General features: G+C 46.9%; 1 protein-coding gene across 1 annotated transcript in view; it reads left to right on the forward strand.

Moving 5' to 3' along the window:
* Positions 1–11,684, forward strand: part of MYOCD (myocardin) — a 198,061-nt gene that overhangs the window by 173,421 nt on the left and 12,956 nt on the right. The window contains exons 12-14 of the mRNA XM_029928844.1: positions 673–755; positions 1,742–1,895; positions 11,390–11,679. Of these exons, the coding sequence (XP_029784704.1) occupies positions 673–755; positions 1,742–1,895; positions 11,390–11,679 (527 nt within the window). The remainder of the gene's footprint in view (positions 1–672; positions 756–1,741; positions 1,896–11,389; positions 11,680–11,684) is intronic.

The following is an 11,684-nucleotide window of genomic DNA, read 5'->3' on the forward strand; positions in this document are numbered from 1 at the left end:
AGGGCTTGTCCGGGGCCGAGGCACCTGCCGGCCGGCCCCAGGGCGGGCGCCCGGCGAGCCCGGGACTGCCCCAGGTCCTCGACTGGCGGGCCGGGAATGGGACTCTGTGGAGAACCCGAGCCCACCTCTTGAGGAAACTGAGGCTCGGACGAAGCGAAGAAGTCAGTGCCCTGGTTACAGGGACCCGGGAGGAGAGAAAGGATTAGCACTCAGACTGAATTGTGAAACAGGGAGGTGGAGCCACCTGAGAGTGGTTATGTTTATTTTTTTTAATAATTGGTTTTTTTAAGTTTCTCCATTTATTTTTTGAGAGAGGGCAAGAGCAAGGGAGGGGCAGAGAGAGAGGGAGAAAGAGAGAGAGCGCGAGTGAGAGAGAAAGAGAATCCCAAGCAGGCTCCACCCTGTCAGCACAGAGCCGAACGTGGGGCTCGAACTTACGGCCCTGAGATCATGACCTGAGCTGAAACCAGGAGTCCATGCTTAAGCTTGAGCCACTCAGGTGCCCCATAAGAATGGTTGGTGCAACTAGTTCAGCCCTGAGGAAGCAACGGCCCCAAAGACTGACTCCTGGACCCTGATGGGGGGTGTGACCTCACTGCGGGTCACCTTTTCAATGGGTTTTCCTCGCAGCTCTAGAGTGAGATGTGGGGCCCCTCACCTGGCTTTTCTCAGCCTCCTGTCGAGTTGGCCACGATGCTGAGTGCTGAGTACAGTCCCGCTTTACAAGGCGTGACGGTGCCCCCACGGGACGGTGGGTCTGTGGACACGCACTCTCTCCTTTGCCAACGTCTCTGCCGCCCCCGCCTGCCTCCCCGGAGCCTGCCTGTTGTCGTCCTCACCAGCCTCTGCTGCGGATTTATTACTTCCCCGATCCTGGCGGGCAGTTAGCTCGTGACCTGATCTCAATGCACGTTGCCCAGTCAGGGTTCTGGCTTTCCCCTGTGTGCTGGGGAGGCCTTCCCCACATCGCCAAGCATCAGCCGGGCGCCCCGCCGCTGTTCCGCTCCATCCTGGCCCTACCGACCCGGAGAGAGCGTCAGATCCCACGGGTTAAGGGCTCAGTTCTACAAGACCGCCACCCCCTCCCCCCACTTCAGATGCCAAGTGCAAGTCTAGAATTTGCGGCCTGGGCTTCAGGTTGGCCCGGCTGGCGGTCAGAGACTCCCATGATTTCCTCCTTGTGTTCGATTAATTTGCTGAGTGGCTCACAGAAATCAGAGAAACACTGTATTGACTAGATCACTGGTTTAGGATAAAAGGCTAGAACTCATGAGCAGCCAGACAGACGAGAGGCCCAGGGCAAGGGATGTGGGAAAGAGTGGGGAACTCCCTGCCCCTCCAGCACCCTATTCCCCCTGTTCCACATGTATTCACCATCCTGGAAGCTCTCCGACCTCCATTCTCTTAGGTTTCATGGAGTCTTCATTAGGAGCACGACTGATTAAACCATTGGTGAGTGGCCTGACCTCCAGCCGCCATCTTGTCTCCCCAGAGGTCTAGGAGCGGGAAGGAAGCTCCAACCACAAATCATAGGGTTGGTTCTCAGGCAATAACACAACATAACAAGTGACACCTTGGTGGCTCTCCTCAGTTAGCAAATTCCAGGGATTTTGCCAGCTCAGTGCCAGAAAGAGGGAAGAGGGCCAAATCTGTAATTTCTTATTGAGCATCATCACAGTATCACACCCCCATATGTATATCTGGCCGTGTTTTAAGGGCTCTTGTTTTGTTTGCTTTTCAGGGAACCCAACGAGCAGATGGTCAGAAATCCGAACTCCACTTCAACCCCACTGAGCAATACCCCTTTGTCTCCCGTCAAAAACAGCTTTTCTGGACAAACTGGTGTCTCTTCTCTCAAACCAGGCCCACTGCCGTCAAACCTAGATGATCTGAAGGTAGAGGATTTGGTGTGATTTTCTTCTCTCTCTCTCTCTAAATAAAACAGTAGAGTTTTTAAAGCTTTTATTATTAAGTAACAATGTCTGCGCCCAACATGGGGTTCGAACTCACAACCCCAAGACCAAGAGTGTCATGCCCCAGTGACTGAGCCAGCCAGGCGCCCCTGCAAATACATCAGTAGATTCCTAACACCATTTTTACTGACCGATTTCTTGAATAAAACAGCGAGAGGGACAGCGTACAGGGGAGACTCAAGTAGGTGACAGAATTTTATTTTGTTTTTTAAATGTATTTATTTGTTTTGAGAGAGACAGAGAATATGAGGGGGGAGGGGCAGAAAGAGGGGGAGAGAGAATCCAAGCAGTCTCCTCGCCGTCAGCATGGAGCCCGAGACGGGCTCAAACCCATGAAGTGTGAGAGCATGACTGACGCTGCAGTCAAGGGTTGGACACTGAACCAAATGAGCCACCCAGGCGCCCTTCAAGTAGGTGACAGAGTTTCCACTGTTGCCGTTGAATGTCCCTCCATAGCTCGGAAGACCTTGGGTTTCCAGCTCAGTTCTTTCACAGGCCATGCAGCCTTGGGCTACTTTCGTAATTTCTATACATCTTAGATTGCTCGTTTGCATCAATGAGTTCTTGTGAGAATCCGATGGAATCCTATAAACGTGATCCAGCTCAGCACGGGGGTGACTGTAAGACTGATACGGCCTTCCAGAATTCTCTCAGAGAGGAGCTGTTAAGATTGACATGAGCTTCCAGAATGCTCTAAGCCAGTGGTCAATTCCATGATGAACTTTTACACCCTCTGGTGAAATGAGAGAAATAAGAACCATATAAAGGGGTTTTCATCAATCTAAGTGCAGTCAACATGCCTGACTGATCTTCATTCCAAGTATTTATTTCCTCTCGATGTTTTCAACGCTAAGGTCCTTTCTGTTAGGGACAGGGGCTGTAGTGGGTGGAAGCTGGGTGTTTCTGGTGGAGTTTTGTTTCTTTCTTTGTATTAAGCAGGGGCATTGTTAAGCAAGGATGTTCGTGTTGTTTTAACGAGGTGAGACGTTGGTAACCCGATGTCCACTGTAGAATCGAAAACAATGTCCTGTTCTGGGAAATCCCCAAATCTGAGAACCTCTGCCCCGAAACGTCACGGCAGCTTGTTAACTGCTGTATGTGTGGGAGAGAGAGAGCCATTCGCTCCAGATCACAGACCTCGTGGATCTCTCCGTCCGCTGCAATGACCTTGGGCTTTGTGTTGAACCTGGTGCGTTTCAGAGCAGTGCTCAGGGCTGACGTGTTCATAGGTTCATTCAGCCGGTATTAGCAAAAGAACTAGAGAAGGCATTGAAGTACCTTCGATTCCTGTAATGTGTGAGCACACCTGCCCCCCACCCCCACCCCCAGGGCCTCACTCCGTTTCCTGTGGTTACTTACTGGCCTGGTCTCTGCCCACGTATAACTGTCTCCCCTCCCCCAAGGACCTTATCATTTTCCCCCGGAACGTCAGATTCCTACAGGCCTTCACTGTGCCAGCTTTTCTCACTCCCCATTCGCCTCCCTCATCCCCATTCTCCGCGTTTGGTCATTATCTGCTCTGGGGTCAAGGTAGGATCTGGATTATTTTGAATTAAAATAAATTAATCCTATGGCTGCCAATGGCCAACACCAGTCAATAAAATGTGTCGGGTCTCGATATCAATCCCTCCTCTTTCCCTTCCACTTGGAACAAAAACGCTTAGGTTTCACTGAGCTTGTTTAAATTTTGCATCCATAAACCTGGAGGAGGGTCCAAGCTTGTGGTGATCCCCTCCCGAGTGGTAGATCACCCACCCCTCACTCCGCACATCAGAAATCCATGGAGGTCAAAGCAGGTCCTGTCACCTAGAAAACAATACACTAAGCGCAGTAAGCCAGACACAGAAGGACAACGTTTCTAAGAACCTGCTTTACAGAAGGTACCTGGAGAAGTCAGATTCATAGTGACAGAAAGTCCAACGGTGGCTACCCGGGGCTGGGGAGAGGAGGTACATGGAGTCAGCGTGGAATGGATACTTAGGTTGTGTTTGCAACGAGGAAAAAGTCCTGGAGGCGGAGAGGGGTGATATTTGCACAACAGTGTGAGTGTACCAACCCCACTGAACTTTATACTTAAAAGCGATTACATGGTAACAAGCTATGCTGTGCATCTTTAACCACTAGAAAAAAGATTTTTCTTAAAAGTAGTCTGCCTTGGGATAGGAGCCTGGGTCAGGTAGATCTGGAGTTGCCTTGGCCCCAGACCAAACACAGTCCAGATGTGACGTGCCCCCTGGCAGCGTCCCCCAGAGACCGTTTCCTCGATGTGCGCATGCTCAGACCTATTGGCTGGTTAGAGTTGTGGTAATTAGCATGCGTACAAGGAAGCTACTGTTTTTGACGTAAATTATCAGTCGGCCATCCTATATAGATTTGCTTCCATTTTCACCGTGCAAGATACGTTTTCAATGTGAACATGCAAATCAGGACCTCAGAGAAGCTAAATGAATAATGCATCACTCATGATCATCCTAGGTATTATTGATACCTGTGTCGTGAAGGCTACACAGTGGTTTTCCACATAGGAGAAAGATATTGTTAATAAACCTAGTACTGAAGCTCGTAGCACAGGTAGGAAAAGTGGGAGAAACACGTCAGTTCCATCAGAACATAGGTGAACACGTAAATCTTTGATCTCTGTGAATCTTCTCCCTCACCTTCATCCCTGACCAACGTCATCTGGTCATTTGACAGCTTTGTCTTGTGTTTCCAGAGCCCACACGCCAATCCAGAATGCGAACATCTAAAAACAGCTTAACTCTCCTCCTGCAGAAGCCTAAGAACCTTGGAAGTATAAATAAGTTTGGTAAATTCATGGGATTTAGTTTTCGTTTCTCGGGTAACACTGATGTGCGTGTTTTAAGAAATTAAAGCAGGAATCACGGAGTTATACCTGGGAGACACGAGGCATTATCATATCCACCTAACACCCCTAGATGGACCGCATATTGTGAAGTTTTAGTGCTGACCGGCTGAGAGTTTTCCGTTTATACGATGGGCACACGTTGCACTGGTACCATGTTGTAAGTGAATCAGTGTCTTGCTTACCCCCGCCCAGAAGAGGCGAAATGCCAGGCACGTTAACCAGCTTGTAAAGGATGAGACTTGGACTTAAGTGAGTGATGTTTTTGTCTTTTTATTTTATTTTTAATTCCAGCATAGTCAACATGCAGTGTTGTATTAGTTCAGGTGTACAATATCGTGATTTAGCAGTTCCATACTTGACCTTGTGCTAATCACGACGGGCGCGCTCCTAAATCCCATCACCTGTTTCCCCAGCCCCTGGGAACCATTGGTTTGTTCTCTGTAGTTAAAATTCTGTGTCTTGGTTTGTATCTCTCTCTCTCTTTTTTTGCCTTTGTTTGTTGTTTGTTTTTTTCTTAAATGCCACACATGAGTGAGATCAAATGGTGTTTGTCTTTCTCTGATGGGCTTCTGTCACTTAGCATCGTACTCTCTACCTCCATCCATGTCATTGCAAATGGCACAACGTCATTCTTTTTATGGCTGAATAAGATTCCATTGTATCTATACACCACGTCTTCTTTATCCATGCATCTACCGATGAACACTTGGGCTGCCTCCACAGTCTGTCTGATGTGAATAATGGTGCTGTAAACATAGGGCTGCGTGTGTCCTTTCGAATTTGGTGTTTTTGGGTTTTTGGAATAAATACCCAGTAATGCGATTACTGGCTCATAGGCTGGTTCTATTTTTAATTGAGTGATTTCAGAGGTTTTGCTATTGTTGTTCGAGATGAGGGTAGAAAAGGGGCGGGACAGACGGAGAAACCTTAGTTGGACTTGACCACTAGGTGTATGGGGGGAGGGGTCAGCTGGGAGTGTGACACCAGGGGTGGAAACAGGGAGGGCAGAATGGAGATCTGATCTGAAGGGACGTTGGCAGGTGCATTCAGTTTGGGGAAACTGAGTCACGGGTACCACCAGGACAAGCAAGGGGAAATATCTAGCCAGTTTCCACTCAGAAACACACTGCCCTTGTTCAACTCAACTGTGCTTTGGACAGACACTCTGGAAGCTAAACATTAACAAAAGGGGGGCACCTGGGCAGCTCAGTTACTTAACCATCTGACTTCGGCTCAGGTCATGATCTCACGGTTCTTGAGTTCAAGCCCTGCAGTAGGCTCTATGCTGACAGCTCAGAACCTGGAGCTGCTTCAGATTCTGTGTCTCCCTCTCTCTCTGCCCCTCTCCTGCTCTTTCTCTGTCTCTCTGTCTTTCAAAAATAAATAAATGTTAAAAAAAATTAAAAGAATTATACATGGTAACATCACAGCATATGCATTTTTTTTTTGCATCTTGTTTCTAACAAACTAGAGAGCCAGAGAGCATGAGAGACTGAGTGAGAAATAGAGAGAGAGAGAAAATAATGGGAAATTTAAAAACTAGGAAAATATGATTGATTTTAGGAAAGAATTGTTTATGCATTTTAGTTCTCATAATGGTCTTTTGTCTATGTATTGTGTTAAATGTACTTATTTTTTTAGAGAAAGATATCAAAATATTTACAGATTAAATGATAAGATTTGCTTCAACGTAATTCAGGAAATGCGGAAATGGTTTGGGGAATAAATGAACCAAGACTGAGCACGGACTGATCATTGGTGAAGCTGGCTGATGCGTCCATGGGGTTCACTATAATTTAAAATGTTATCCACTTTTGTGGATGTTTGAAATTTTTCATACTCCATGATTGAGTTTTCAGGGAATTAAAGACTCGTGAATGTAGGAAAGAGATTTATTTAAACCTTCGTCCCTACCAAGCCCACACAGCATAATATTCTGAAATATAAGGTAAACTGAACTCAGCATATGAGCTGCATTATTTAATGATGTAGTTTAAAATATTCAGTGCCAGAACAGATTCTAGAAATAAATGTAGAACTCATTAGTTTTAAGGAATTCAAAGTTAAAACAATAATGGGTTGCCATTTCGCACCAGCAAATCTAAAAGAAAATGATAAAAACAATACCAGGAAGAGGAGGGGGAAAGGTATATTTATTGCCTGTGGTAGTGTGAGCTGTGGCAATCCTTTTAAAATAACTTTTAAGGGGCAGCTGGATCGCTCAGCCGGTTGAGTGTCTGACTTAGCTCAGGTCATGATCTCACGTTCGTGGGTTCGAGCCCCGCGTTGGGCTCTGTGCTGACAGCTCGGAGCCTGGAGCCTGCTTCGGATTCTGTGTCTCCCTCTCTCTCTGATCCTTCCCTGCTCATGCTCTGTCTTTCTCTGTTTCTCAATAATAAATAAATGTTAAAAAATTTACTTTTAAGTGATTATAAAGTACTATGTTTACTACTGAAGCATGATGGTGTATGGAAAAGTAAAGAGTATTTTTAAAGATAATTGAGGGGCACCTGGGTGGCTCCATTGTTAAGCGTCTGACTTTGGCTCCAGTCATGATATCGCCATTTGTGAGTTCAAGCCCCACTTCGGGTGAGCTCTGCTTCTCTCTCTCTCTCTCTCTCTCTCCCTCCCCCCTCTCTCCCTCTCTGTCTCTTTGCCCCTCGCTTACTCTCTCTCTTTCTCAAAAAAACATAATTTTGACTCAGCGTTGAAGATCATCTTTCCCTATAGACTTCAAATTCTGATTGACATATTTTGTTTTAAAAGTTATTGTTGTAAAGTAATTCTGTGAACATGAATTCTGGCATGCTTTTTTGTTTAACATATGAGCATTTTTTATAATTTTGAATATTCAACTAACATTTTTATTTTTATTATTAGTTTTTGATCTTTATTTATTTTTGAGAGGCGCAGACAGAGAGAGAGGGAGACACAGAATCCGAAGCAGGCTCCAGGCTCCAAGCTGTCAGCACAGAGCCCAACACGGGGCTTGAACTCAGAAACCATGAGATCATGACCTGAGCCAAAGTCAGACGCTCAACTGACTGAGCCACCCAGGCGACCCCTCATTTTTATTTTTAAGAGCAGCATATCATTCTACCACCTAGTTAACATTCCTCTGTTGGCCACTTAACTTGCTTTCAAAATTTTTACTATTAAAAATATAACTTGTACATATATTTATTAATTTATCTGATTATCTTCCCAGGCTAAATACCTGGGCTTGGAATTTATGGATGAAAACATGTGAATATTTCTTGGGGCGCCCGGGTGGCTCAGTTGGTTGAGCGTCCGACTGCAGCTCAGGTCACGATCTCACACTTGGTGAGTTCGAGCCCCGCGTCGGGCTCTGTGCTGACAGCTCGGAGCCTGGAGCCTGCTTCAGAGTCTGTGGCTCCCTCTCTCTCTGCCCCTCCCCTGCTCTCATTCTGTTTTTCTCTCTCGAAGGTGACTAAAAGTTAAAAAGACACACACAACATATCAATATTTCTTAAAGTTCTTGCCGAAGAGTCCGCATTGTGAAGTTTCCGTACCGAATGTTTGTACCGATCTAGTGGCGGAAGCGACGTGCTAAGGCAGCATGTCTCAGACGTAGACGCGCACACCAACCCACCTGGGACTCGGGATAAAATATGGGTTCTGATTCAGTAGGCTCTGGGGAAAGGATCTGAGCGTCTGTGTTTCTAACAGGTTCCCAGATGCTGTCACTCTGCTGGTCCAAGGACCACATTCGGAACAGCAAGGCGCTGAAGAGCTTTCTTCGCGGACATTTTTATTTGAGGGGCACCTGGGTGGCTCCGTCGTTTAAGCCCCCGACTCCTGATTTCAGCTCAGATCATGATCTCTCATTTCGTGGGTTTGAGCCCTGCATTGGACACTGCACTGACAGTGCGGAGGCTGCTTAGGATTCTCTCTCTCTCTCTCTCTCTCTCTCTCTCTCTCTCCCCCCCTCCCCCTTTTCTGCTCGTGTTCTCTCTCTTTCATAATAAACAAATAAATGTATTTGCTTTATTTTGGCTGCTACTTCACTAACAAAGTGTTTATTCCTTTGTCAGTTTGACGAATACAAAAATATGTCCATATTTATTTTATTTGCATTTTTGGATTTCTAATGCTGGTGCACATACATTCTTGGCCATCTTTAAGAAAACGTAGCTTTCGTTTGTGAAGAGGTGGAGCACGCCCATGACCCATTTTGGGGTGTTGACTTATTTGGGGGATTGTGAAGCACACTTGGTGCATTGAGCTTTGCTGACACTTTATTATTTGCCCTGCAGGTATTTTTGTCTGAGATTGTTATCTGTGTTTGCATTTTCTTTTTTGTTTTTGACATACAGGAGTTGTTGGTTTTTAATTTGAGAGAGAGAAGGAGCACGAGCAGAAGAGAGGAGGAGGGGTGGAGGAGTGCAGAGAGAGAGAGAGAGAGAGAGAGAGAGAATGGGTCCCACAACTGGGTTCATGACCTGAGCTGAAATCAAGAGTGGGACCCTCAACTGACGGAGCCACCCAGGCGCCCAGGAGTTTCTGAATTTTGCTGTCAGTATGATCACTTTCTTTGTTTTTAGGCTCAATATCAGAAGAGTTTTTCCCTTCCTTATGGACATTTAAGATGTGTAATGTTTCCTGTTTTAATTACAAAAGTAATGTCTTACGTGAAATATTTAGGAAATAGGGATAAGGAGAACCATTGTTAACAGTTCGGGTTATCTTGAACCATATATTTTCATCTGCAAGCATAATTTAAATACACACACACTGGCTTAGTTGGTTGAGCGTCCAACCTCAGCTCAGGTCATGATCTCATGGTTCATGGGTTCGAGCCCCACATTGGGGTCTGTGCTGACAGCTCAGAGCCTGGAGCCTGCTTCGGATTCTGTGTCTCCCTCTCTTCCAATCCCTTCCCCATTCATGCTCTGTCTGTCTCTCAAAAATAAATTTAAAAACTTATATACACACACATTTATATACTTCCTAGAAAAACAAAATCAAGCAATTCAAACTATTTTTCACTTAATAATAGAAACAATTATTCATTATTATATGTCAACAAATATATGTAGCATCAGGTTTAATAGATTTAGGCATTCCATCATTAATAGGCACTGTCATTAGTTTAGCTCCTTTTTTTTAGGTATTTGTAGTTTATAATTTATGACATTGTAAAAAATGCAAGGATGAGATAATTACATGTGAATCCTTGTAATAATAATAATAGGAAACGCTTACACCACACTAAGCATCTGTGAGACGCTATCTCAAGCGTTTTATAAATTTTCAGCCATCGTAAGCTTCACAAAAACATGGAAGGTACGATTCTCTCCACTTTGTAGAAAGGGAAGCAAGGCACGGAGAGATCACTGAGCCAGTAAGAGGCAAGGTCGGAACTTGAATCGAGGGCCTCATCTCCGCACACACTGTCTCGATATAGGACTATTATCAAGCCAGTTGTTAAAATTAGGACAGAAGTATTCATGTAGAACCACGGATCTCAGAAACTGGTCCGGGAACCAGTGACATCAGCATCCCCTGGGAACTGGTGAAAAAGGCACATTTGGGGGGCCTGGGTGGCTCAGTCGGTTAGGTGGCCGACTTCGGCTCAGGTCATGATCTCATAGTTCGTGGGTTCGAGCCCCACATCGGGCTCTGTGCTGACAGCTCAGAGCCTGGAGCCTGCTTTAGATTCTGTGTCTCCTTTCTCTCTGCCCCTCCCCCACTCACACTCTGTCTCTCTCTCTCAAAAATAAACATTAAAAAATTTTTTTTTAAAAAGGCACATTCTCCGGGCGCCTGGGTGGCTCAGTCATTTAGGCTTCTGACTCTTGATCTCAGCTTACATCTTGATCCCAGTTCAAGCCCTGTACTGGATTCCTCCCTGGGCGTGGAGCCTACTTTAAACACACACACACACACACACACACACACACACACACACACACACACAGGGGCGTCTGGGTGGCTTAGTCAGATAAGCGTCAGACTCTTGACTCACGATCTCACAGTTTGTGAGTTCAAGCCCCCATCAGGCTGTGTGCTGATAGTGCAGAGCCTGCTTGGGTTTCTGTCTCTCTCTCTGCCCCTCTCCCCTTCCAAATAAATAACTTAGATATATAAAAGTAAACATTAATTCATTTAAAAAGTACACATTCTCAGTCCCCCCCAGCCCAGCCCTACTGAAGCAGAAAGTCAAGGCTGGGGCTGGGCTGTCCCTGCTCTAGTCTGAGGGGGGGGGCCAGCTGTTCCCGCACCTGCTCAGGTTGGAGAAGAGGGACAGAGAGAGCCTGGTAGCCAGAGCGCACTTGCTTTGGGATGATGGGCTGCCGCCTGATGGCCAAAGCCAGGCAGAGAATCAGTCTTCTAATCTATAAAGTGGGGACAAGGACCAAGCTGGGGCTCGAAGGGTCATAGAGTAGATGAGCCCTATGGTTCATGTGGGGTCTGCATGTCTAGGAGTCTGGGACGGTACTTGAAAGCTGATGTAATAAGAAAGTTAAAAAAATAATAAGTCACGGTCCCCAAACAGCACCCTAAGCACAGCCGCGTCTCTCCGCAGGTCTCCGAGTTAAGGCAGCAGCTCCGACTGCGGGGGCTGCCGGTGTCCGGCACCAAAACGGCGCTCATGGACCGGCTGCGGCCCTTCCAGGACTGCCCCGGGGCCGCCGTGCCCAGCTTCGGTGACATCACGACGGTCACCTTCCCCGTGACGCCCGGCGCCGCGCTGCCCGGCGCCTACCGCTTCGGCAGCACCAGCTCCAGCCCCCCGATCTCGCCCGCGTCCTCCGAGCTGTCGGCCGCGGGCTCCCTGCCGGACGCCTTCGCCGACGCGTCCCCACCGCTCGGCCTGCACG

Source organism: Suricata suricatta, chromosome 17, assembly GCF_006229205.1.
Source record: "Suricata suricatta isolate VVHF042 chromosome 17, meerkat_22Aug2017_6uvM2_HiC, whole genome shotgun sequence".
NCBI classification, from domain to species: domain Eukaryota; kingdom Metazoa; phylum Chordata; class Mammalia; order Carnivora; family Herpestidae; genus Suricata; species Suricata suricatta.